The sequence below is a fragment of the Arvicanthis niloticus genome, chromosome 18, assembly GCF_011762505.2.
Source record: "Arvicanthis niloticus isolate mArvNil1 chromosome 18, mArvNil1.pat.X, whole genome shotgun sequence".
Classification (NCBI taxonomy): domain Eukaryota; kingdom Metazoa; phylum Chordata; class Mammalia; order Rodentia; family Muridae; genus Arvicanthis; species Arvicanthis niloticus.
In genome coordinates this window covers 32,328,023-32,353,037 of record NC_047675.1, presented here as the reverse complement: position 1 = coordinate 32,353,037, position 25,015 = coordinate 32,328,023, and the positions used below count along the sequence as shown (strand labels likewise).

At 43.4% G+C, this 25,015-nt stretch overlaps 1 protein-coding gene across 2 annotated transcripts in view; it reads right to left on the bottom strand.

The window, feature by feature from the left end:
- Positions 1–25,015, bottom strand: part of Prmt7 (protein arginine methyltransferase 7) — a 44,075-nt gene that overhangs the window by 5,671 nt on the left and 13,389 nt on the right. For both annotated transcript variants that reach the window (XM_076915821.1, XM_034522307.2), the window contains exons 5-13: positions 20,389–20,497; positions 12,606–12,718; positions 10,549–10,790; positions 10,185–10,365; positions 5,743–5,870; positions 4,801–4,936; positions 3,616–3,699; positions 3,161–3,208; positions 2,246–2,335 (exon numbers count right to left, since the gene is read on the bottom strand). In XM_076915821.1, coding sequence (XP_076771936.1) covers positions 2,246–2,335; positions 3,161–3,208; positions 3,616–3,699; positions 4,801–4,936; positions 5,743–5,870; positions 10,185–10,365; positions 10,549–10,790; positions 12,606–12,718; positions 20,389–20,497 — 1,131 coding nt within the window. The remainder of the gene's footprint in view (positions 1–2,245; positions 2,336–3,160; positions 3,209–3,615; positions 3,700–4,800; positions 4,937–5,742; positions 5,871–10,184; positions 10,366–10,548; positions 10,791–12,605; positions 12,719–20,388; positions 20,498–25,015) is intronic.

The window sequence follows — 25,015 nt, the reverse complement described above, 5'->3', positions numbered from 1 at the left end:
CTCATGTAGGGGCTTCAGAGAGGGCTTCCTAAAGGAATTCTACCAGTCCACAAACAACTGTTTCACCCCAGGGTATCCACACCAGATGAACAATATGTCATCATCAATGAACTCGAGCAAATGTGGACCCTGTCAGACTACATTTCAATCAACATTTGTGCAATAAGCAGAAAGATTTATAACTAAGAGTCAGAAGTCAAAGAGGTGGGCAGAGACCAAGCAAGGGTGTAAGAGCAAGGCCTTCTTGGCATAAGTCGGGAGAGGATGAGAGGGCAGGCCAGTGTAGGGAGGCCAGACCAACCAGGACCCAAATAGCTAAGGAGGCTCAACTTGCCCTGAAGGCAAGAGGTCTTCCTAAAAGCTTTAACCAGGGATTCAAAAGATAGAGAACATGTATTTAAAAGATCCTTCTGAGGACCGTGAGGCATACAGGCAGAACACTGCAAGTAGAGACGGTGACTGGCGACACTCTAAGAAATGCTACAGCACTCAGGCTGTGTGAACCAAGGAAGCTAAGGCAGTGTCAGAGACTCTCCAGGCCTCAGAGGATGGGAAGCAGAGGACAGGCAACAGACACAGCAGACATCAGACCGGGGCTGACCCTGAAACTTCCTGCCCTTCACTCCTACCCTCAACATCCGAACACCATCAGATGCTTCTTTTAATCATTTATCAACGCTACCCAACAGGAAGCTGGAGTCTAGCCAGAACACCACAGAAGTGACTTATAACCTTACCTATCTTCTAAACCCTCAGCAAAAATTGAGAGAGAGAAAAAAAAAAAGGAGGAAGAGGAGAAAGAAGGAGAAGAAAGAAGAGGAGGAGGAGGAGGAAGAGAAGGAAGAGGAGAAAAAGATAGCCAGTACTAAAACCTTCAGAGTAGCTAAGAAATACCAATAGTAAAAATGTCCATCAGCTGGTAAATGGAAAAATGGACTGTGGTCTATCCATACAATGGAGCACCATACAACAATTTTAAAAAGATGAAGAACTGACTTAGGCTACAATGTATATGGTCTTTGAAAATATGTTAAATGTAAGACGTCAGTTACAAAGAGCCATGTATTGTATGATCTCAAATATATTATTTGTCCACAAAAGGCAAACCCACACAGACAGAAAGTAAACGGTGGCCTAGGGCTTGAGAACACATGAATGTGACCACCAATAGAAAAAGAGTATCTTTGAGGGTAATAAAAAATGCCCTAAGTTGATCTGGTGATAGCCGCATACTTTACCAATCACTTGCCCATACACTTGAAATGAGTGATTTGTATGCTGTGTGGATAAATCTCAAGCTGTCATTTTATAAAAAGCATGAGAGCAAACAGGCGAGAGGCTCACACACATTCAACTACGACTTATTCACAGCTGAGCAGAACATGAAAAGATGCTTACCATCACTGGCTATCAACAAGAAACAAAGTTAAACAACAATGACAGCGAGTGTGTTCCCACTAAGAAGGTGACACTGAAGAGGAGAGAGCCACACACAGAACCCTCGCACGCTGCAGCAACAGTGCAGCAGCGGCTTCTTATTTTTTTCTAATTTATTTTTCTTTATGTGCATTGGTGTTTTGCCTGCATCTATGTCTGTGTGAATGTCAGACAGAGATGGAACTGGAGTTACAGACAGCTGTGAGCCACCATGTGGATGCAGGGGATTGAACCCAGGTCCTCTGGAAGAGCAAGCAGCCAGTGCTCTTAACAGCTGAGCCATCTCTTGATGGCTTCAAGAAGTTAAACATAACTAGCCATGGTGACACAGGTTTTTAATCCCAGCACTCAGGAGGCAGATGTAGGCAGATCTCTGTGGGATGAGGTCAACCTAGTTTAAAGAACAACCCTGTCTCAAAATCAACAAATGCCTGCAGGGAGCTGGTGTTTAGTAACCCTAGGGTTCCTGGTGAGCAGTTCTGAGGGGGCAGGGGGAGGAAGATCTGAGCAGGAATACTCCGAAGAGGACTTTATGTGAAGCAGAAAAGGAGAGGCAGTACAGGGTGTTCCTGAACCTCAACAAACCATTCTGCTCTCCTATGAGAGGCACAGGAGCCCAGTTCTATACTCACAGGGCTTTATACAAACTCTCCCCCATCCTCATACCAGTGAGGTCTTGACTGGCCAAGCTACATGAGCGATATCACATAGCTTTTAGCCAAAGCAGCAAGGTGGGGCTTAGACCACCTTTGTGCTACTCTGTCCCCACTCAAACAGCCCCAGGGCAACACGAAGTCCCATTCCTTACCTTCTTACCCTCCAGGTCTGCAGATGTTAGCAACTCAGGCCGTTTATTGATGACACTAATTTTATCTTCCAAGTGGTTAACCTTGAAGATCTTTAAAAGACAGAATGGAACTGTGTTTATACTCATACATTGTTTTGGACCAGGGAAAAACAACTGTTGGGCAGAAAGAATACACAGTTCTATGGTGGAGTGCTTGCCTGGTATGCTTGAGGCCTGGATCAATCTGCAGCATCACAGAAAGCTAAAAAATAACACCTCTCAAAGTTACCATCTCTACTGAGTTCTGACCAAATGGCTCTAAGGTACCACTTTATCTGCTGTGGAAACATCTTTTTGGAGACCTCCTACAGACCATGAAAGAGGTCATGAGCAAATGACATCTTATCAGGCAGGACCTATATTGGTCTCGCAGTTGTGGTAGAGTAGGTTACTCCCAGGAACAAATAACTCAATTCTGTTTACACAGAGATGTTAGCTTCTTAGTCTTATGTGAAATGAGAAAAGACTAAACTTCTTCAACTACAAGAACTAAAAGCAGAGTATAAACACTTGTTTCTGACTGGATGCCAGAAGCCTGGCATGGTGGTGCACAACTTTAATCCCAGCATTTGGGAGACAGAGGCAGGCAGACCTCTGTAAGCTTAAGGCCAGCCTGCTTTACACAGTGAGTTACAGACTAGCCAAAGCAGTTAAGACCCAAGTTAGTGAGACCCTATCTCAAAAGCAGACAAACAAAAATCCTACTAATTGGCTTTCTGCCCCAAAGCCAAAAGGCCTGCTCAGCAGGTAGGAGTTGCAGCCTTGAAGCAGGACTCTCTCTCTCTCAGTTCCTGGTTGTGATGCAGTCACCCATCCCAGACTTGGACGGGCAGGCCCAACAGGCCCTTTGTAAATCTCGTAACAACTGTCACTTACCCTTTTCATCAGTCTATAGGAAGCTACTGAACTCTCCACTGTAAACACCTGAAGAGAACACAGGAGACGGAGTTAAAGAGGGTAGACACTCAAGACAAAAACATTGTCAAGAGAACACGGGCTGGCCTTACTCCATCCCTGGGAGCCGACCACACTGGATATTCACTCTGGAAGGTGGCTAACTCAGAGTCCTATGCTGCAGCTGTGTAGCCATTACTTGTTCCTGACCATATATGGAAATGGTAAATGTCCTTAGCACCCAAACCAAGCCCACCACACCCACAAAAGCCGCATCTGCTTTGGTCACAGAACCCCATGCCTGGACCACACCATGACCTAACTAAAGAGCCAGCCTTTAAAAAACTAAACAACAACAAACCAGAAAAGAAAAATAAGTAAAAGACTGAAAAGCGAAGAATGAGCCTTACAAAGCCAGCAGAAAGGCCCAGCAGTACCTGCTCTGCTCCGAGGTGATGGGCCAGCACGGAGAGGAGACTGCCGTCACTGACACAAAGGCAGATGCTGCCTGGCACCAGCACCTGCAGGAAAAGGGCAGGATCAGCACAGGCTCCTTGGTCCAGGCACTCCCTCCTGACAAGCTAACAGACATGTTTCCTTTCCCCCAAATCCACTCACAGGCTTCATTTTTTTTTTTTTTAACGTTTTATTTTATGTGTATGAGTGTTTTGCCTTCATGTGGGTCTGTAACCACTGAGGCCAGAACAGGCTTCAGAGACCTCAGAACTGGAGTCACAGGTGGCTGTGAGTCCAAGGGATCAAATCCGGGTCCTTGGGAAGAGAAACAATGCCCTTGACCACCTCAGAGACTCACTCGTGACCCAAGAGATTTCTGAATACACCAGTCTCCTCCTCACTGCCAAGCTAAACTTTCTTGTTCCCTACCTCATCATGCCTGCCTCCTCAGCACACACCATAACCCGCTGTGCCCCTTACTCATTTTCCCACCAGGGCCCACTGCTAGGAAAGACCCTCCACAACCCAGTCAGAAGGCCCAGCTAAACACCTGCTCCACTAGCAGGAAGGTACCTTCTAGTCTATGGTGGCCAATTTCTTTCTCATCTAGCCCATGTACCTTTCAAGTGGCTCCCCAAAGGTAGGGGTGCCTATATGGGTCATAGATCCACTGGAGAAGAAGTTATGGCAACTTGGAGTCTTCTCACCCCACAAAATGCATGCATGTGCAGACATATTTCTGTATACAACTCCAAGGGGTCAAGGAGACTCCTTCTAAACACCTGGGGACCCGAAGCTGAAGCCTAGGTCAGAGAGCTCCATGGTCAGATTTACACATTAGAGAATTTCAGAAAGGTACAACAGATGAACACAGGAGAGGTATAGCTGAAGGTGGGGCTGGTGACTCCAGAGATAAGAGCATCCAGAAGAACAAGTTTGGACTGGGGAAAGGCTCTCAGGGGAACTCTTATGGGAAGAGAGAACACCCAGTGGACCTCTCACAGAGCAGAGAACAAGGAAAGTCCAAGACAAGCTCTCAGGCTCTCTAGTGTCTGCTCCAGATGAAGCCAGGTGAAGATAGTCCATCAACAAGGAGACAAGACAAAATGTCAGAACACACCATAAGTGGAAGAGTGAGACCCAAACACAAAGCGAGGGACACTTACAGTCCTCAGGGCTTGGGCATACTGATCAGTTCTGTCTTGATCATTGATTTCTCCAAACCGAGGCCGGTTCCAGAGCAAGTGAGCCTGACAGTCACACACAGGTCGAACTTGGTAGGCACTGTCATTCTCATCAGGCCTGAGCAGGGAGATGAAAAGCCAAACATAAGTGATAAATATTCCACACTGGAGGGGCTGGAGAGATGGCTCAGCAGTTAAGAGCACTGACTGCTCTTCCAGAGGTCCTGAGTTCAATTCCCAGCAACCACATGGTGGCTCACACCATCACTAATGGAATCCAATGTTCTCTTCCAGTGTGTCTGAAGACAGCTACAATATAATCATATACATAAACTAAATAAATAAATCTTTTAAAAAATATTCTGTACTGGAAACCAGAGATTACAAGGTCATGAGGGCACAGCACAGGGAATAAGGATACCAGAATTCAGCCTGGCCCCTAGGAAATACATGCACAGGTCTCACCAAGACTCTAGGTGAGTCTGGACATCAGCACATTACAGGTTACAGAGCCCTATGAGTCTGTATTTTTCATATATTTGTTTTGAATAGAACTTAGCAATCCATATTAGTTTCTACATACACATAAACACACTGATATATCCTGCCACAGACTTTTGCTTTGTAAATTATTATTATTTGTGTGTGGGGCTGGGGAGTACCATAACACAAATATAGCAGTTAGAGAACAGCTCTGTGGAATAGGGTCTCTCCTACATGATGGATTCTGGGGCTTGAACTCAGGTCATCAGACTTGGCTACAAGCACCGTTACCCATAGGATCATCTTACTAGCCCTTGATTATTTTATTTTGTTCTGATATAAATCTGCCCATTCAAATCTCTGCAAGATCTTTCCATAGAAAGTTTATATCAATTCAATCTCTGAGGGCCAGTCCTCCACCCCAACAACAAACAGGCATACCTGGTTCTCTGAAGGCTGTACCACACACAGTAGTCATCATGGTGGGCTACCAGGCATCGGGGGGAGCCCTGCACAATAGGTTCCTCTTGCGGCAGGAAGTACACACACTGCATCCAGTGGTCCCGCCACTGAAATGAGTAGCGAGACAGCTTTCACCAAGCTGTGACAATGCTTCCAACCCAGCAGCCCAAAGCCCACTATCAGCTGCACAGAGACACACATAGACTATAAGTGCCTACTGTGGCCCTCAAGAATAAGAAAAAAAAAATCTAATCAGAGAAGCCAGTGTCCCAAAAGCTTTCTGGAACCTTCCTGACTTTAGAAGACAACATCAAGGGCCACGCTGACGTAGCTTTAGAAGGGACAAGTGCAATCTCTGTTCTCTCCTCACAGAGAGCACTATCTTAGGGTCACTACTGCTATAATGAAACACCATGGCCAAGTGCAAGTTGGGAATGAAAGGGTTTATTTGGCTTATGCTTCCACATTCTTATAATCATTGTAGGAAATCATGAGAAACTCAAACAGGGCAGTAAACTGGAGGCAGGAGCTGAGGCAGAAGTCATGGAAGAATGCTGCTTACTGGCTTGCTCAGGTCTGCTTTCTTATAGAGCCCAGGACTGCCAGTCCAGGGATTACATAACGCTGGGTCCTACAACATTAATCGCTAATTAAGAAACTGCCTACAGATCGTAAGGAGGCATTTTATCAACCAAGGTTTCGTCTTTTAAGATGACCCTAGCCTGTGTCAAGTTGACAAAAAACTAGCTTGCACAAGTGTCAATGCTCTTTCCTTCACCTGTTGGACTGTGAGTCATCTTTCATTTGAAGGAAAAATTCTCTGACTCACAACTAAGACCGACCTAGTGGCCAAGGGGAAAGCTTGTTTTAAGAGCCTCTTGGGAGATATCCAAGGCTTCAACATACACAAAATATCCTTGTGTCTTCTAAGTGGCTTCAAAACCAGAAAGGTCGAATATAATACATAGTATCTAACTGGATCCTAGACTAGGAAACCAAAAGCTATCCAAGACATTTGGGGACAACTAAGGAAATTTTATTTTGAACCATATTAGATGTTATGGAATAGTATACTGTTAATTTTCTTAGGTGTTATGATAGTATTTTGCTTATGAGGACAGTTTTGTTCTTATAAGTATCTAAGAGTCAAGTTGTCAGACATTTGTAACTTACTATCAACTGACTGAGCAGAAACTGTGTGCAGTGAGAGAGGAAAGGAAGCAGAGGAAACCAAGGAAGAGATGCAGCAAATGTGGAGAATATTAACAATTATTAATTAAACTGAAGTAAAGGTATGGTCAGTGTTCATTCTCAGTTACTCTGCGATTCTACAATTGTTCGAAACAAAAGCTGGGAAAACAGGGGCTGGGGAAGATGGCTTCACCGGTAAAGTGGCTGCTGCACAGCTGGAGGGAATGAGTTTGAATCTCCAGCACCAGTAAAGCTGAACAGTTGGTTGTCTACAACCTAGGGGATGGAGAGGGCAGAAGCATCCCTGAGTGAGCCAGCCTGGTCAAGTGTGAGTTTCAGGCTCAGTGAGAGGTCATGTTTAAAAAGTGAAGATGGAAGGTGACTGGCCTCTGGCCTACACACACACACACACACACACACACACACACACACACACTACTACTACTACTACTACTAGCAGAGGCCCACCGACAGGCACACACACACACAAACTACTAACAGCAGAGGCCCACTGACAGGCGCACACACCTGACAGGCACACACACATACACACACTAACTACTAACAAGTACATACACTACACTTACAATAACTCATACACATACCAGTTTCACACACTCTCAAAAGTTTAAAACAACAGTTTGTATAGTTTATTTCTTTGAATTAAATCGAGTTTTTAAAAGAAGTAAAATATTCTAAACTGTAAAAATGATTTACAGAGATTCTGACTAGAGATTAAAAACCCATAGCAGTCGAACAGTGATGGCACATGCCTTTAATCCCAGTACTCAGGAGACAGAGGTAGGTGGACCTCTGTAAGTTTAAGGACAGCCTGGTCTACAGAGTGAGTTCCAGGATAGCCAGGGCTACAGAGAAACTTTCTGGAAAAAAACAAAAAACAATCAACAAAACAAAAACATCAAGTATGTTAGGCAACTATTCTATCACTGAGTTCTCTTGAGCCCAAGTGAACCTTTAATAAATAGTGACAATCCTTACTAAAAATCCCACATATAAGGAAAACAAGAAGAAAAGATAAAGCAGCTATAGTCGCATGAGTATGTGTGGAATGGTGAACCATGCCAGAAAGCTTCATGGTCAGGGCAGGTTGATGCCTTGGACACTCTGAGAAGGTGGGCACCGCTCTGCTCCCGCCAGACTCCTGTTTCTGCATGCGCCACACTCCCCAAATAAGGAAACTAAAAGACATGTTCAAATGACAAAGACTATGATACAGAATAAAACAACAAACCAAAAAGCTAAAAACATACACACGCGGCACACATGCACGCACACAAACACACACACAGAGGTTAAATATTAGTAAGACCTCATATTTGGAAAGAGACACAAGAAAGGTAGTTATTTTGGGTAGTAGGGCCCAATGCAAATTTTGCCAAAAAGTATTATTATTATTATCATTATTATCATTATCATTATTGTTACTATTATTAATTTTGGGGTGTGGAGGCAAGGTCTCACTATGTAACCCTAGCTGGCCTAGAACTTGTTAGATACACCAGGCAGGCCTCAAATTCAGAGATACACCTGCCTCTATCTCCTGAGTACTGGGATTAAAGGCCTATGCCACCATACCTGACTGGTGTATTCTTTTTTTTTTTAAAGATTTATTTTATGCATATGAGTACACTGTCGCTGTCTTCAGACACACCAGAAGAAGGCAATAAATTGCATTACAGATGGCTGTGAGTCACCATGTGGTTGCTGGGAATTGAACTCTGGACCTCTGGAAGAGCAGTCAGTGCTCTTAACCGCTGAGCCATCTCTCCAGCCCAACTGGTATATTTTTATAACCTATAATATATATGTCTTGTTTTTTAGAAAATAAGGTGCTAGCATTTGAAAAAATTAGAAAGAACAAACTATCCTAAAAAGTTGGTAGCTGAGTTAAATGTGTAGCACAAACCTGCAACCCTAGCACTGAGGGAGCTGAGGAAGGAGGACCATGAATTTGGGCCAGCCTGGGTTACCTTGTGAGTTTAGGCCAGTTTGTTATATAGCAAGATCTTGTCCCAAAAAATAAAATAAATAAAATAAAATATAAAAAAGACATCTGGCTCAATTCTAATGGGGTGACCACCTGCTTCTTGTTATTTCTAGAAATTAAGGGAAGTAGGCCTTGTCAGTCTGCAGTGGCATAGATGCAAATGAAGACAAGCTTGTTGCACTTGCCTGGGACATAGTTCATCCACTTGTGCCTGGACTTAGCAAAAAGGCAGGTATCTAAGATGTCTATTCAAATATAGAGGCTAACAGAGGACAAACTGCTTAGCTTCTCTCAGGTTTCTTACTTCTTCCTGTATTGTATGAATTTAACCTGCTGTGTGCTCCAGGGGGCTTCCCTAATACCTCCCCCGGAGGCTGCTGAGTCTGCATCAGTGCCCAGAGAGATGCCTTGTTCACTGAAAGACACGGGTGATTTGAGTCCTTACAGATACCCTTTCTGTTATTCTTTTCCTACAAAATTAAAAATACAATGATTATCTTGCAAGTGAGTCACTGTGCACATAAGCACAAGTACCAGGGCCCTAACATCTACCACTTCCTACCAGGGCCCTAACATCTACCACTTCCTACTAGGTTAGACTGTGTCACCAAACTCTAAATTTTATTTACTAATATGTAAAAGACAGTATTTCATTGCAGTTCATTTACTGTTTTATTTTATAACAGTTTAAAGGTGAACACTTATCATATGTTGAATAGTATTTCCATTTTGTAGTTCATATTCCTCTGCTCATTTACCCTGAGCTGAAAAAGGTGGATTTTGAACCAAAGTGAGTGAGGTTGTAGTTCTCAATTCCAAATTGACTGAGCCCCTGGACCATGGCAGGAGGTGAGGAGGCGCAAGGCTATGCCAGGACAAGGAGAATGGTGGAACCAATTCACTAAGACTTCTGTTGCTCACTATGGCCACTGGTGTCAACCATGAACTCTCCCAGAGAAGAGGTCAACCTTACTACACACTGGCAGGATGTGCTAATTTTATTTTTGATCATTTTTCTTTGTAGTATTTGGGGTGTGCATACATGTAGCACTCACGCATGCTATGGAAGTGCTCTATTACTGAGTACAGTCCCAGTCCCTTGTACTTGTATGTGTGCATGTGAAAACTTCTTCTTTGCCTTTGACTGACAGAGTGACCTAGGGGTAAAAAGGAACAAAAGCTCCCTGACTGACAGGAAATGTGCCCAGCTCCTGCCTCTTACCTGAAGCTCCTTCGGATCTGTCTGTGCCCAAAAGGGCGCCATGGTGCACTTGATCCTGCCCTCAGGATCCATTTCAATGTCCCACCAGGAAAGAACCACCTGTGCCTGGCCAGATGCCAAAGGTAGAAACTGCCTGCTGTGGCATGCTGCCGAGCTGCTGACTTGCTTGCTGAAGTCCACGCTGTGGAAGAATATGGGAACTGAAGCATAATTTAACTCACACACACCTCTGTTCTCTCTTCCACAGAGACCTGCCCAACAGCAGTCCTGATGTGGAAAGGACTCAGCCTGGTTTCTGTTCCATAAAAGAAGACATCCGATCAAATGTCTCAAAGAACAGCCACCCAGCGAGGTTCCACGGTACCTGAACATTGGCAGCACATCACTGAGGACAGTGAAGTCAGCAGATGACACTTGATTCAGCTGAATGTCATAAACTGAAGGGGCACCAGGACACTTCTCCAGTTCTGAGGGAGGAACAATGACCTGCTCTCCAAGTCTAGTCTGAACACGGACGGGAAACAGCTTGTTCCACGACCACATCCTTCTGGACTCCACCAGCTGGGCATAGACAGTTGCCCTATGAGGCACTGCTTCACAGTCTTCCTAGGTTTACATCACAACAGACAACACAGCAGTAAGTCAGGGGCCTCCTCACCAGTGCCTCACCGGGTCAAAAGTAGTCCAATTTGGCTGACTTAGAAACTCTAACACCTTCCTGTCAGGAGAGTAAACTGCTTTCTGCCCTATGTCTTGAAAGAAAAGAAAGTACATTATGCCTAAAATAATTATTATTTTTAAAGACATCTTGTTATATAGTCTAGACTAACCTCTTACTTACAGTCTTTCCTGCCTTAGCTTTGAGTACTAAAATGACTTAAGATGAGTTCCTAGTTACCTAGAACTATTAAATGTAGTGAGAATTTTGGTTTCTTTAAAAACTACAAAAATAGGAATGTACTTTCGTTTTAATCCCAGGTATGGGGACTATGATCTGCCTCATGTTCTAGTAGAGGTGTGATTTTACCATCGGCAAACAGTTTTTGTGATTGTGTGGTATTTTGAATTCTGGAAACTTTTCATAAGAGTATATAAACGCTATAGGGCCTCAAAAGGCAGGGTCGGCTGTCGGTCACAGTTTGTTAAGTAGTCATGCACAAAGAAGAAACAGAAAGAAGAAATTAGACATCCTGATGGTAAAGATAAAACTTGCCCCAAGGAACTCCATGCCCCTAATGAGCAGGAAGTAGTCTAATGATAACACCTCCCCCTTTCCAACCCCGCCTTTACTCAGGGAGCTCTTTCCTTTCTCTGCATCTTTTTTCTCTCTCATCAAGTGTTAGGAGTTGGAAGGGCAGGAAAGGGAGAAGGACGGAAGAAGGAAGAACCCACAAAGTAGCAAAACCCAGCTACAATTAAATATGTCAGAAGCCTACATATTGGCACACTAATGAACTACCATATGGACCTGGCAGCATCTTCCACACAAGCAGCCATTCTGGCTTCAGACTCTTGCCTAGAACACCAGACAAAAGCCTTCCTAGATGTGAGCACAGTGAGCAGCGGCCCACCTGCCTGCTGGGCTTGCCCAGCACTGATGAACACCATCCCTGCTTGTCGGGGACATGAAAGTCTTTGTGCCCCCAAACACTAGGGAACCAGGGATGTTAAACACACTGGGGCCTCTCCTTAATGGAGGAGATAAAATACCTGTTTTTTAGTGAGAGGGCTGGGAGTGGATGTTGTTAATGACCTGATGACCTTTTTGCCTCTCTGGAGGCAATGTTGACCCCAGACTCTCCCTCCCTTGACCTTAGGGGAGATGTCACATACATTTCAGCCTGCTGACTTCTACACTATCATTTGGAGACTAAATTCTAGGCCTTTAGCCCCTGACCCCACCCTCATGCTCACATGTACTTTCCAAAGGAGTCACACCTTAATTTATTGCACACCTAGAATTGGACTGATTACCTGGAAACCTGGAATGGGACTGACTGTTGGGGGAAAAAAACTTTCCCCAAATCATCCTGTGTTTTAAATATGCTGACAATGAAGCACCTGGCATTAGACTCCCTGCAGTCTGATCTAGGATGACAAAGTCAACAGGACACCTACAGAGTCCCCCTCACCTACTTTGCCGTGGTCCTATCTCATTCTGCATCCATCTCCAGGCCCTGAAGATGCAGCAGTGAAGAGGATTTTTCACAGCTGGGAGTTATAAGCAAAAGTTTCTCCAGTTCAGCACTACTGCCACTTGAGCTAGATGCCTGCCAGGATCTGAAGGGACTGCCAGGACCTGAAGGGAAGCCCAGGGCATCTGGAGATTCTGAAGAGCTGTACTGAGTGAGCATGGTGTAGCAGAGGCTGCGTATGATGGCTACAATCCCAACACTCCCAAGGAAGGGTCTGAACTACTACCTGTACAAGATGCTTGTGTGCGTGCTCATAAGAGGGCAGTGCTCCCTCCCCAATCAGTTCTGTGTCAAACAGCTCCGTGACCAGAATGTTAGCACGACATGGCAAGTCACCATCTGAAAACAAGTAAATAGAGTCACAAACATGCAAAAGACTAGGAAAGATATTTATGACAACAAATAGATCAAAGAGACACATTAAAAGTAGGAGTTAGAGAAATGACTCAGGGGTAAGAGCATGCACTGCTCTTGCAGAAGACCCAAGCTCAGTCCCTAGCACACACATCTGGCAGCTCAGAACCCCTGTTAACTGCAGCTCCAGATCTGATGCCCTCTTTGGGACTCTGCACACATCTGCACTCACATGTTCAGGCATCTACACACACACACACACACACACACACACACACACAAATAAATCTTAAAGAAAAATAAAAAAAAAGTTCATGCCATTGAGAGCAGGTACACATGCTGAAGTATCTGGAACTATATCTGTAACTCACTTTCCAGTGGTTAAAAACCATTGACATGGTAACAACAGGGTCAGGAATGAGTCCCCTCTGTACTGCTCTTTCTGGCTTTACCAACAGCCGGCTTGCATTTCTCTTTCAACTCTCTGGTACTTTTAAGAATGGGGGAAAGGATGGAAGGTGGTGGCACGTGCCTTTAATTACAGCACTCAGGAAGCAAAGGTAGGCCATCTTTGTGAGTTTGAGGCCACTCTGGTCTACAAAGTGAGTTCCAGGACTGCCAGAGCTAAATTGAGTAACCTTGTCTCAAAAAACAACAACAACAAAACAACAACAAAAACAAAAACGGGAGAAAAAGGAATACCTTGGAGAAAAAAAAAGTCTGTAAATACCTAAAATAAAAACTAAGCAGAAATAAAAATAGGGAGAAAAATACAATTTCAGAAGGGGAAAAAAAAACCTCAAATGGATTTTTTTTTCATCCTCACTAGCAAAACTGAAAAGCAAAAACTGAATGAATGCCAGTACTTCAAGTATATAGAAAGGACAAAAAAAAAAAAAAAAAAAAAAAAAAAAAAAAAAAAAAAGCAAGAAGGGGTTGATCTGTAAGTCTGCAGTTACTGTAAGCTCAGCCATGAAAACTGAGATCCAAGTCTTAGGACACCCAGATTCTTTCTGCCAAATCCTTTTAGGTGGTGTCTTGCTACCAAGTAGTCTCCAAATGCCAGCTGTTTAGGAAAAGCAGGGTTTTGAGGCGTTCTTTTGTCAACTGTTTTCTAAACCTCTAAAACATGTCACTGCTACTGTTATAGTTTTTAATGAGCCAACAGATTTTGGAAGGAGCTGTTTCTCACGGAGAAGGAACTGCAGATATTCCTAATGGCTCCCGAATTACACTGACAGGGCCCATGGATGTCACTGACATGGGCCAGAGAGAATGGGTACAGAGAAGGACAGAGCCTGGAGATTGACTTCCAACCATCGTCAGCCACCTCAACTGTGAAACGAGAGGCAGTAACACATGGGCTCTGATGCACACATGGGCTCCTTTTTACTTGCACATCTAGCAAGTAAAGTGGAAGTTGAGAGCACATGCCATCTCTTGGCTTAGAAATAGTATCCCTTCTCTCTCATATGCTAAGTTCCAGCTGAAATACACTGTCCCAACCTGACCCCACTCCGCTCCCACTCACCTGCTCGCCTCTGCCTTAGGGAGCAGCGCCTGCCTCACTGCACAGAAAGTAGCATCACCTGTTAGGACTAGCACACCTATTCACCACCATACCTCAGTGCCAAGAACAAACCTCAGTGCCAAGAACAATGCCCAACAGTGCATGGAAGTCAGCAAACACCAGCTAATGCTTTATTGCTCCCTGTCAGTCATCACCAAAGCTTGCCATTTCTACCTCCTAAATAAAGTCTAAGGTGATTATGAGACTTGAAATGATTTACAATCCAAATTTGTTTCATTAAGGTAAAAACAACGCTTTATGACCCAGTGAGTTTTAATAAGTACTTCTTAGAGCCTGGCATTTATTAAATGAGTGTAGATTTATGAGGGATGATATAAAGGAGCCTGGAAAAGGGCAGTTACCCCAGGTGTGTCCTAATCCATCACATGGCTGCAATGGGGAGTTCAACAACTGTTACCACACATATTCAGCATAATCTAGCTCTGAGGTACAGGCTCCAAACATAGGTGCTTTTTTTTTTTTTGGTTTTTCTTTCGAGACAGGATTTCTCTGTGTAGTCCTGGCTATCCTGGAACTCACTCTGTAGACCAGGCTAGCCTCGAACTCAGAAATCCGCCTGCCTCTGCCTCCCAAGTGCTGGGATTAAAGGTGTACACCACCACTGCTCACATAGACGGGGCAAGCTCTTAGGCCTCAAGCTTCCACAAAGAACTACAAGCAACTAAGCAGTGTTTGGGATGGGATGGGATGGGATGGGTTGGGTTGGTGGGTAGGGGTGACAATCTTCAGAAGGGAAGACATACCTACAAGTATAGTCATATAGACTGAACAGGCTGTATTGATGTATTTAGGAAAAGTGTTTGTAAGTGTATGTGACAAGAATAAATAGGTAAAAGAGGGAAAATGAATTTTAAAGAGAACAAAGAGAAGTATATGGGAACATGATGAAGCAGAGGGGAAATGATGTAATCACAACCTCAAAAAACAAAACAAAACAAAAAAAAAAAAAAAAAAAAACTGGAAAAACTGTAAGATGCCAGACCAATCTGAGAGTGCTCACAATCTTAGAAGACAATAGATGCGCAAACCACAGTGTTATGCAGCCATTTAGAAGATGATCTTTACAAGAAGCAGTGAGATCACAGAAGAGTGGTATTGAAGGTCGCTCCAGGAACAGAAGAGACTTCAGCAGCTGTGACATGGAGTGAGAATTTTAGTTTCCTTAAAAACACTTAAATGTTATGTGAATGTTTTTGTTTTAATCCCAGGTTGAGATATGGGGCTGCTTCAGACTGTCTGCAGCAGCTGACTATGATTTGTCTCGTGCTCAAGCAGGGTGTGATTCTGCCAGCTGCAGATAGTTTGTTAGGAATTCTGGGGACTCTTGAGAAGATATAAAAACTCCAGAGCCCTGACAGGGCTGCTGCTACTGCTTGTTGTGGTTTGTCCAGTGGTTGTGAGCAAGAAAAAGACTACAAGAAATTGGATATCCTGACTGCGAAGATCAAACTTGCCCAAGGAACTCAATGTCCCAGTCAGTAGCTTCAGGAGATCGATGCCCCTTTTCCCCTCTAACCTTTCTCTCCTCCCAAGTGTTGGGGGCTTTTACGGGATTGGGGTGGAGAAGGGAGATAGGAAAAAGAACCCAATAAAGACAGAAGTCTAGCTACAGTGATATGCTTCTGTTATTGCCTTAACCAAGACAAGGAAGTAAATGGAGTTGGTTAGGTAAGCAATGGTGAAGGTGAGCAGAAGCCATGAAGCTGTGAGAGGTCAGCTAAGAGTCCAAGAAGTTCAGTGTTGGTGTGCACCGAGTAAGATGGCAAGAGAGGAGATGTGAGGGTGCTGGGAAGGTGTTTATACTTCAGATGTTACAGATGGGGGCCTCAAAGAATTCTGAGAAAAGGCAGCATGATGGATCAGTAGGAACAATGGTTTACTATTTTAATAGCCAGTGTGAAACATGAGAGCCTGAACTACCATGTGTAGTGGAGATGAAGAGAGGAGTGTTAAGTGGAAAACATGCTCAGGAACTAAAATAAATGGTGTTTCAGTAGTATGGGCGATTAGATGTATCAGAATGACACTAAGTACCTCTGTGTGAGCAATAAAATAACAAGTTCTACTCTGGATATACTGACTTCTTTTTCTAGATATCATTATTTAATCCATTCTTTTCCAAATGTATTTTTAGATCATATATATATATATATATACACACACACATATATGTGTATATATATATGTGTATATATATGTGTGTGTGTGTGTGTGTGTGTGTGTACACACACACATATATATATGTATCAGGTAATACTTTCTGCCAAAATTATAAAAATTTCTGAGCTCAATAAGAAAAAACCTCAGCTGAAGAACTGCCTGTATGCATTTTCTTGATTGTTGGTTAATATGAAAAGGCCCAGTCCTCTGTGGGCCTGAACTATATAAGAAAAGTAGCTGAATGTGAGCCTGGAAACAAACCAGTAGTCAGTGTCCCGCCACGGCTCCCTTCAATGACGGAATGCACATGAGTGTGGAGAGCACTTCTGGAGTTAACTTTGACTGACTTCTTACTCGTGCTTAATCTTGAGTGAGTCTCCCAACATCTGTCTTTGTTTTTAGTTAAGATGTTTAAGACGTGTGTTATACCCTGACAAGTTCCTCTACTCACACATACATCCTTGAGAGACTGTCCTGGCCTGAAGGAAACGGTCTTAGTCAAACATACAGATACTGTGTACCATAAACTTGCCACATAAGAATTTATAGTCATTGTTTATATTCCTGGAAGTGGTCATGCTTTGTGTCGCTTGCCTTGAAGACATTAAAAACATACATTTGCTGCTGGCACAGTATCCCAGCAGCCCTCCTGTCACCTGCATCTTCTTTCTGCCTTTCCTATAATACCCTCCCCTTCCCCCAGTCGTGGTTCCCACGTTGACTGACCGACTGGATCCAGCAAATGAGGCAAGTAAAACCCCTTCCTTTCCAAGTTGCTTTGGGCATGGTGTTTATCACAGAGAAAGGAAAGCAAACCTGGGTAAAAACACTTGCTGTGAAAGCAAGAAGACCTGAGTTCAAACCCCTACCACAATGTAAAGCTAGCATGTCCTTCCAGCATCAGGGAGACAGGGAGACAAGTGTGAACTCCAGTCAGCAGAGCTACATTTAAAAAAAAAAAAAAAAAAAAAAGGTAGAGAACAATGGAAGACATCTGAAGTTCCTCTCAGGTCTCTGAATGTATACACATGGGTGTGCCCGCACACACATACATACATACATCACTTATACACATCATACTCAGACACTGGGGAAAAGGACAAAGTGAGAATTTACTAAGCTTTAATATAGAACTAAGGAGTGTTGAAACAGAGTGACGTTTCAGAAAAGAATACACACACACTCAAGTGAGGGGCCTTGCTTCTCAGTGGTGGTTTGATTAGTTCTTTGTTCAGCCAGGTGTAGTGTGCACACCTTTAACCCCAGCACTGACCATTCAGAAGCAAGTGGGTCTCTTGAGTTTGAGGCCAACCTTATCTACAATTTTGAGCTCCAGACCAGTCAAGGCTACACAGTGAGACCCTGTCTCAAAAAACAAGCAAGTACGCATATAATTTTAAAAACAAACAAGTAAGTCTTTTTTTAAATGAAAAAGAGGGGGCTGGAGAGATGGCTCAGTGGTTAAGAGCACTGACTGCTCTTCCAAAGGACCCAAGTTCAACTCCTGGCAACTACAGGGTGGCTCAAAACCATCTCTAATGGGATCTGATGCCCTCTTCTGTAAGGTCTGAAGACAGCTACAGTGTACTCATATACATAAAATAAACAAATCTTTTTTAAAAAATGGGAAAGAGGTTTTAAGATGTTAGTTTGTAATTCCATCAACCTAACCTTAACTGATGAGGGTCACAAACTGCAAATCCTAGTAATTCCATTAAAGTTAGGGCCTGGAACGGTGCTCAACAGCTAAGAGAGCTCCTGCATTTGCAGACGAGCAGAGGTCAGAACCCAGCACCAACATCCATATGCTTTTGGCTTCAGTGGATACCAGCATACATTGTATACATACACATGCATACATGTATTTTAAATCTTAAAAATAAGATAATTACGCCAGGCAGTGATGGTGCATGCCTTTAATCCCAGCACTTAGGAGGCAGAGGCAGGTGAACCTTTGAGTTTGAGGCCAGCCTGGTCTAAAGAGTGAGTTTCAGGACAGCAAGGGCTACACAGAGAAAAATAGGCTGTATTGAAAAACTCAACAACAAAAAATATTTTAAATGGCATTATTTATTATATTAACATAAGAGTGTTGGAGTAGAACTTAGGGTAAAATGCACAAGGCCCCATGTTTGATCTCCAAATCTGAGACAAAGGGCCATACAAAAGACCACATTCTGCAATACAATTCCACCCTTGAAATTCTAGAAAGAGATAATTTACATGAAAGAATATCAGTGAGAGCCTAGAATCACAAGAAGACTAACTGCACAAGGGTCATAAAAACATCTCTTGGGTATGAAAGAGATAATCTATTGTCTTGATTATGGCTGTGATTACAAGTTTCCCTCAATTGCAAAATTCAAACAACAATCCTATGTTCATGTTTTGTTTTGTTTCTGAGAGTCTTGCTATGTAGCCTGTCTTAGTTGGGTTTTACTGCTGTGAAGAGACACCATGACCAAGACAACATTTCACTGGCCTCGGTTACAGTTCAGAGGTTTATTCCATTATAATCTCACGGCAGGAGGCATGGCAGTGTGCAGGCAGGGTGTGCTGGAGAAGGAACTGAGAGTTCTGTATCTTGATCCACAGGTGGCAAGGAGGGATTGTAGATGTGGGCATAGCTTGAGCATGTAGGACCTCAAAGTCCCTCTTCCACAGTGACACACTTCCTCTAGAAAGGCCACACTCTGTAGCCAAGCATTCAAACACATGAATCTATGGGGGGCCATACCTATTCAAGCCAGCACACAGACCAAGTTAGCCTTAATTTCACAATCCTCTTAAATGCTGCGATTATAGGTATATATCACAATAGAAGACTACACTATATTCTTAAAGTAGAAGTATCCTCATCATATGAATTTACACTGAAGTAATGGGCCCAGTGTGACAGCATGTGTAATCCCAGCACTCGAGACCCTCAAAAGAATTTTCATAGTCATGAGTTTGAGGCAGCCTGAACTGAACATATACAACACACACAAAAACACACAACACACACACACACACACAGATTTTTAATTAGTTAAATTTATTGATTTTATTTTGTATGTTTTACCTGCATGTATGTCTGCATACCACATATATGCTTTGTGCCCACTAATGTCAGAAGACATTCCATACCCTGGAACCAGAGTTATGGATGATTGTGAGCTACCATGTGGTGCTAAGAATTGAGCTTCAGTCCTATAAAAGAACATCCAGTGCTCTTAAACTCTGAACCATCTCTCCAGCCCTATATTTGGGTTGTTTTCAGAAAAGATTTTGCTATGTAGTCCAAGCTGACTTGAAACCCAGGATCATTCTCCTGCCTCAGCTTCCAAAATGGTTGAGATTACCCATACCTAGCTTAAATTACTTTTATTTTAGGGTCTTACCAAAATCAAACCCAGGGCTTTATGCACCTAAGTCACTCTACCAGTGGCTACATCCCAACCCCCAAAGTAATTTTTTTTTTTAATGAAGAAAACCTCCAGGACTCAGGAGGACCAAGACCAACCTCAGCTACAGAGCCACCTCCAAGCCAACCTAGACTGTATTAGATCCTGATGGTATTGACAAAGTACACTTACAATAAAATACTGACATTAAATAGATTCTAAAATACTGCATCTTAAGAACTGGTGGTGGCCATGAAGAGCTGCAGCCTATCCCGGAACTTCTGCAGACATCTTAGCTGTACTCTCCAAGTTTCAAGGTACATGTGGAATTTTCTAAGTTTTAAACTCCAGACTCTAAAGACTTTTCTGGCTACCTCAAGGTTTACAAAAGTTGGGCTACTCAAGAATTGCAACATACTTAAAGCAAAAAGCAGCTTTCCTGTGTGTGACTGACGACTGTAAACTCACTGGCTTTGCTTTTCACACAGAGCTTCCCACACCAGAGGTATGGCACTCACCTGGTCCCACCGTCACCTCAGTGGAATGCTTGTTAATAACTTTAATCTTATCACTGAAGCCATTTTTCTCCACAATCTTCACAGCAGCCTCAGCCATAGGCTTAAAAACCTATAAATCAAAAAAAGGGGAAGGAGAAAAAAACAGGGAGGGAAAATGAGCAATGTACTATTTAAAAAACAAAAGCCTTACCACTCAAGGACTCAGAGCTAGCAAGACAGTACCTGACTCAGGTCCCATGATTTGCTAAAAATGTTTTATTCTCCAAATATGTCATGAAAATGAACATAAAAGGATGAAATCCAACCAGGTATCATGTCTGCTATCCCAGAATTCAAGAGGGTAAGGCAGAAAAATTATCATGAGTTAGAGATAAGCCCAAGCTACACAGTGAAATGGTCTCAACAGCTTCCACCTGAACAAAATGATAAAGTTCAAATCCAAGGCACTCTTTAGAACTTCCCATTTCACGCCAACTAAGTGCAAATGAAGGAATCTTGCACTACCTAGTAAGGGCAGTAGGTGTCGCTGCCATGGTAAAGATGGTAAGAACAGAGCTGTCCCACACAATCCTGGGAATGCATACTTTGTGTTACCCAGTTCAAAAGCACAGCCTGTATTTCCCTATGGTACTTGGGACCCTCCACAATGTAGACTACTTTACTCTCCCAGCTGCACCATCTCTTCACCCACATGGCCCTCTCTAGCATTCACAGGCAAGTCTAAACTATCCCACCTCATCTGCCAAATCGAATCCTACTGGAGGCTGGGAATGGTGAACAATGCCTTTAATCTCAGCACCTGAGAGGTGTAGGTGAAGCAGGAGTTCAAGGCCAGCCTAGCTACATAGTAAGTTTGAGGCCAGCCTAGCCCATACAAGACCCTAGTGTGTAAAGCAAACACACAAACACAACCCACAGGGAAGCACTAAGTTTTTTCTCCAGAAGTCATGAGCCCCTGAGCCCTTCTCTAGCCCCTCTAATCCTGACTTTTCAACTAGCCTAGTCTGGATGTCACAGCTCTAACCATAAAAACACAGAAACTCCCATAAATACAAAGTGGAAACAAATAAATGATAGGATATTTTCATTCTTTTTTCCTAAATCGTTTTCTGTATTTTCTACCATGAAACTGATTTTGGTTTTTACACTACTGAGAAAAGCCATATTTTTGTGTGTATGTGAAGACTGTTCAGCTGGGGAGAAGCAATCATTTCTAAAGTGTGGATTTTTTTTTCACTTGTAGTCTATGGCCTCAAACCTTCAGTCCTCATCAATCACTCTGACCCTCTAAAATGATCACAAGGCAAGTGTCCACCTCCTTCTGCTGCCTTCCCTAAACATCAGTCTGACCATCACAGCCTCGCCTCAGCCCAGTTCAAGATCTCATAGGGCTGGAGAGACAGTGCACCTCAACAGTGTGTGATGCTATTTTTAATTGTCACTTGGCATAATACAGTATCAATTGAGAAGGCCATGTGTGGATTAGACTGGCCCGTGAACACGCCTGTGAGGGACTTTTCTTAATTGGGTGAACAGACCCACCCTGAATCCTGACCAGCACCATGTCATGGGCTAGGTCCAGGACTGAATGAAAGAGAAGGCCAGCTGAGTGCAAACCTGCATGCATCACTCATTACTTTCGGCTTTTGACTGGGAATATAATTCAACTAGCTGCTTCAAGTTCCTGACACCCTGACTTCTCCCCATTAATAACCCGGAACTGTGAACAAGGAGCCCTCTTATCCCTAAACTGCTTCTGTCAAAACTGAAAATGAAACTACGGCAGCAGTGCAGGTGTGAGGACCATGGAAGCCCCGAACGGGTGGAACAGTCCCTCTGCAATCCCAGCCACAGGAGCCTCACCCAGGGGACAAGACTCAGCTCGGCTTGGATGAGCTCAACTGGCTTGCTCTGAGTCCAAGTGGCCCCACATCAATATATAAGGTGGAGATGAACTGAGGAAGACAACAATGTCAGCCTCTAGCCTCCACATACAAGCACACAAACATGCAAACCCAAACATACTATCCTCTCACCCTAAACACGTGACGACTTCCCCACACCTATTATCCCCTCCCTCAGAACAGGGGCAGTGGTGCAGTATGGGAACTGACCTGCTTTAAAGTGATGACCCCCATCTGGCTGGAGGGGAACTAAATCCCTTTGTCAATTATTTCAGCCAATTATAGATACAAGGACAGAATTGCCAGAAATGTGTACGAAAAACCTACTGCTTTAAAAGAGAAAATAAATGCCAGGCGGTGGTGGTGCACGCCTTTAATCCCAGCACTTGGGAGGCAGAGGCAGGCGGATTTCTGAGTTCGAGGCCAGCCTGGTCTCTGGAGTGAGTTCCAGGACAGCCAGGGCTACACAGAGAAACCCTGTATCGAAAAACAAACAAACAAACAAACAAACAAAAAGAGAGAGAGAGAGAGAGAGAGAGAGAGAGAGAGAGAGAGAGAGAGAAAGAGAAAGAAAATAAGTAAGTTAGGCTCACTTTCCTGGCTCACGCCCCCTCCAGCAGCAGCTCACAGCCAGCAGAGGTATAAGCCTTCAAAGGAAGGTGGTCTAGCAACCCAGAACAACAAGGAAGATTCATACAGACATGAAAGATGGCTCAGGAGTATGCACTGCTTGACAGGAAACCAGAATTCAGTTCCCAGTACCCCCATTAGTCAGCTTAGAAGCATGCATAACTTGACTTGGTGCCCTCTTTTAAGTCTGAGGTCACTGATATGGAGGTACACATACACACGAATACATGCATGCACGTATAAATAAAAACAACTCTTCATAGGGGCTGATAAGATACCTCAGTGCTTAAGAACACATACTGCTCTTCCAGGGCCCACGCTTACAGCTAAATTAAGGGATTTAATGCCCTCTTCTGGCCCCCACGGGCACATGTACTCATATGTGCACACACACACAATCAAAAATAAGGTCCTGAAAATTAAAGGTCATTAATAAAGTGGGCAGTGGTAGTGTACACTTTAAATCCTACCACTCAGGGGGTAGAGGCAGGTAGATCTTTTAAATTGGAGGCCAGCCTGGTATACATACAGAATGAGTTCCAGGATGGCCAAGGATAACAGACAGCCAAGGAGATAGAAAAGCCCTATCTCCAAAAACAAAAAAAGCAACAAAAAGGTCACTAATGATTTCCTATTGCCTATTGTCTTTACCTAGCTAGCCAAACCTTTTTTTGTTGTTGTTGTTTAAGATTTGGCTTTTTTATTTTTGGGGTTTTTTGGTTTATTTAATTTATGTATGAATGCTCTGCTGCATGTACACCTGCATGCCAGAAGAGGGCATCACATCCCTTTATAGATGGTCATGAACAACCATGTAGGTGCTGGGAATTGAACTCAGTACCTCTGGAAGAGCAGACAGTTCTCTTAACGACTAAGCCATCTCTCCAGCCCCTCAGCCAAACCTTTATACCTACCTATACTATCTAACACAGTAGGAACATGTAGCTGATTAAAATGGTATGAAATAAAAAATTCATTCCTCAAGTACTTGCTAACTGTGGTGGTTTGACTAAGAATGGCTCCCAGAAGTTCATACATTGGACCACCACTGTCTAACTCCAGCACAGCCTCTGGCTTGCTGAGCCCCGGCCGAAAGAGCAGGGGGTAAGTAAGGAGGTGCCCATACCATGGCTCGTACAAAGCAGACTGCCCACAAATCCAATGGTGATAAAGCACCCAGAAAACAACTGGCTACAAAAGCCGTTCACAAGAGTGCGCCCTCTACTGGAGGGGTGAAGAAGCCTCATCATTACAGCCTGGCACTGTGGCACGCTGAGAAATCAGACGCTATCAGAAGTCCACTGAACTTCTGATCCGAAAGCTCCCCTTTTGCCATCTAGTGCGAGAAATTGCTCAGGACTTCAAAACAGACCTGTACTTCCAAGTGCAGCTATTGGTGCTTTGCAGGAGGCAAGTGAGGCCTATCTGGTTGGCCTTTTTGAAGACACCAACCTGTGTGCTATCCATGCCAAATGTATAACAATTATGCCAAAAGATATCCAGCTAGCAGGCCACATACTTGGAGAGCTTGCTTAAGAGTCCACTATGAGGGGAAACATTTCATTCTCAAACAAAAATTTTTCCCCTCTTCTTCCTGTTATCGGTAGTTCTGAATGTTAGTTTTTCCATGAAGTCAAAGGTACCTAAGTATATGATTGCAAGTGGAAACATAGGGGACAGAATCAGGTATTGGCAGTTTCTCCACGTTCATTTGTATGTGACTTTTTAATATAAATGCAAGGTATAAAGCATTAATGCAAGCAAAATGTTTCAGTGAACACATTTCAACAGTTCAACTTTTTAACAATTATAAACGAACCTGTTAAAATTTTCTGGACAATGCCAGCATTTGGATTTCTATAAAATAAGTAAATTTCTTATTGACAGCAACTAAATGGTGTTTGTAGCATTTTTATCATACATTAGATACCATCCATTCACTATACTTTTCTAACTGAGTTGTCCTACATCCAAGTACATGTTTTTAATGTTGTCTGTCTTCTGTGCTGTTCCTGTAAGTTTGCTATTAAAATACATTAAACTATTGGGGGGAGGGGGGCGGGTCTACACCACATCCAGTCTCTCTTTGCTTG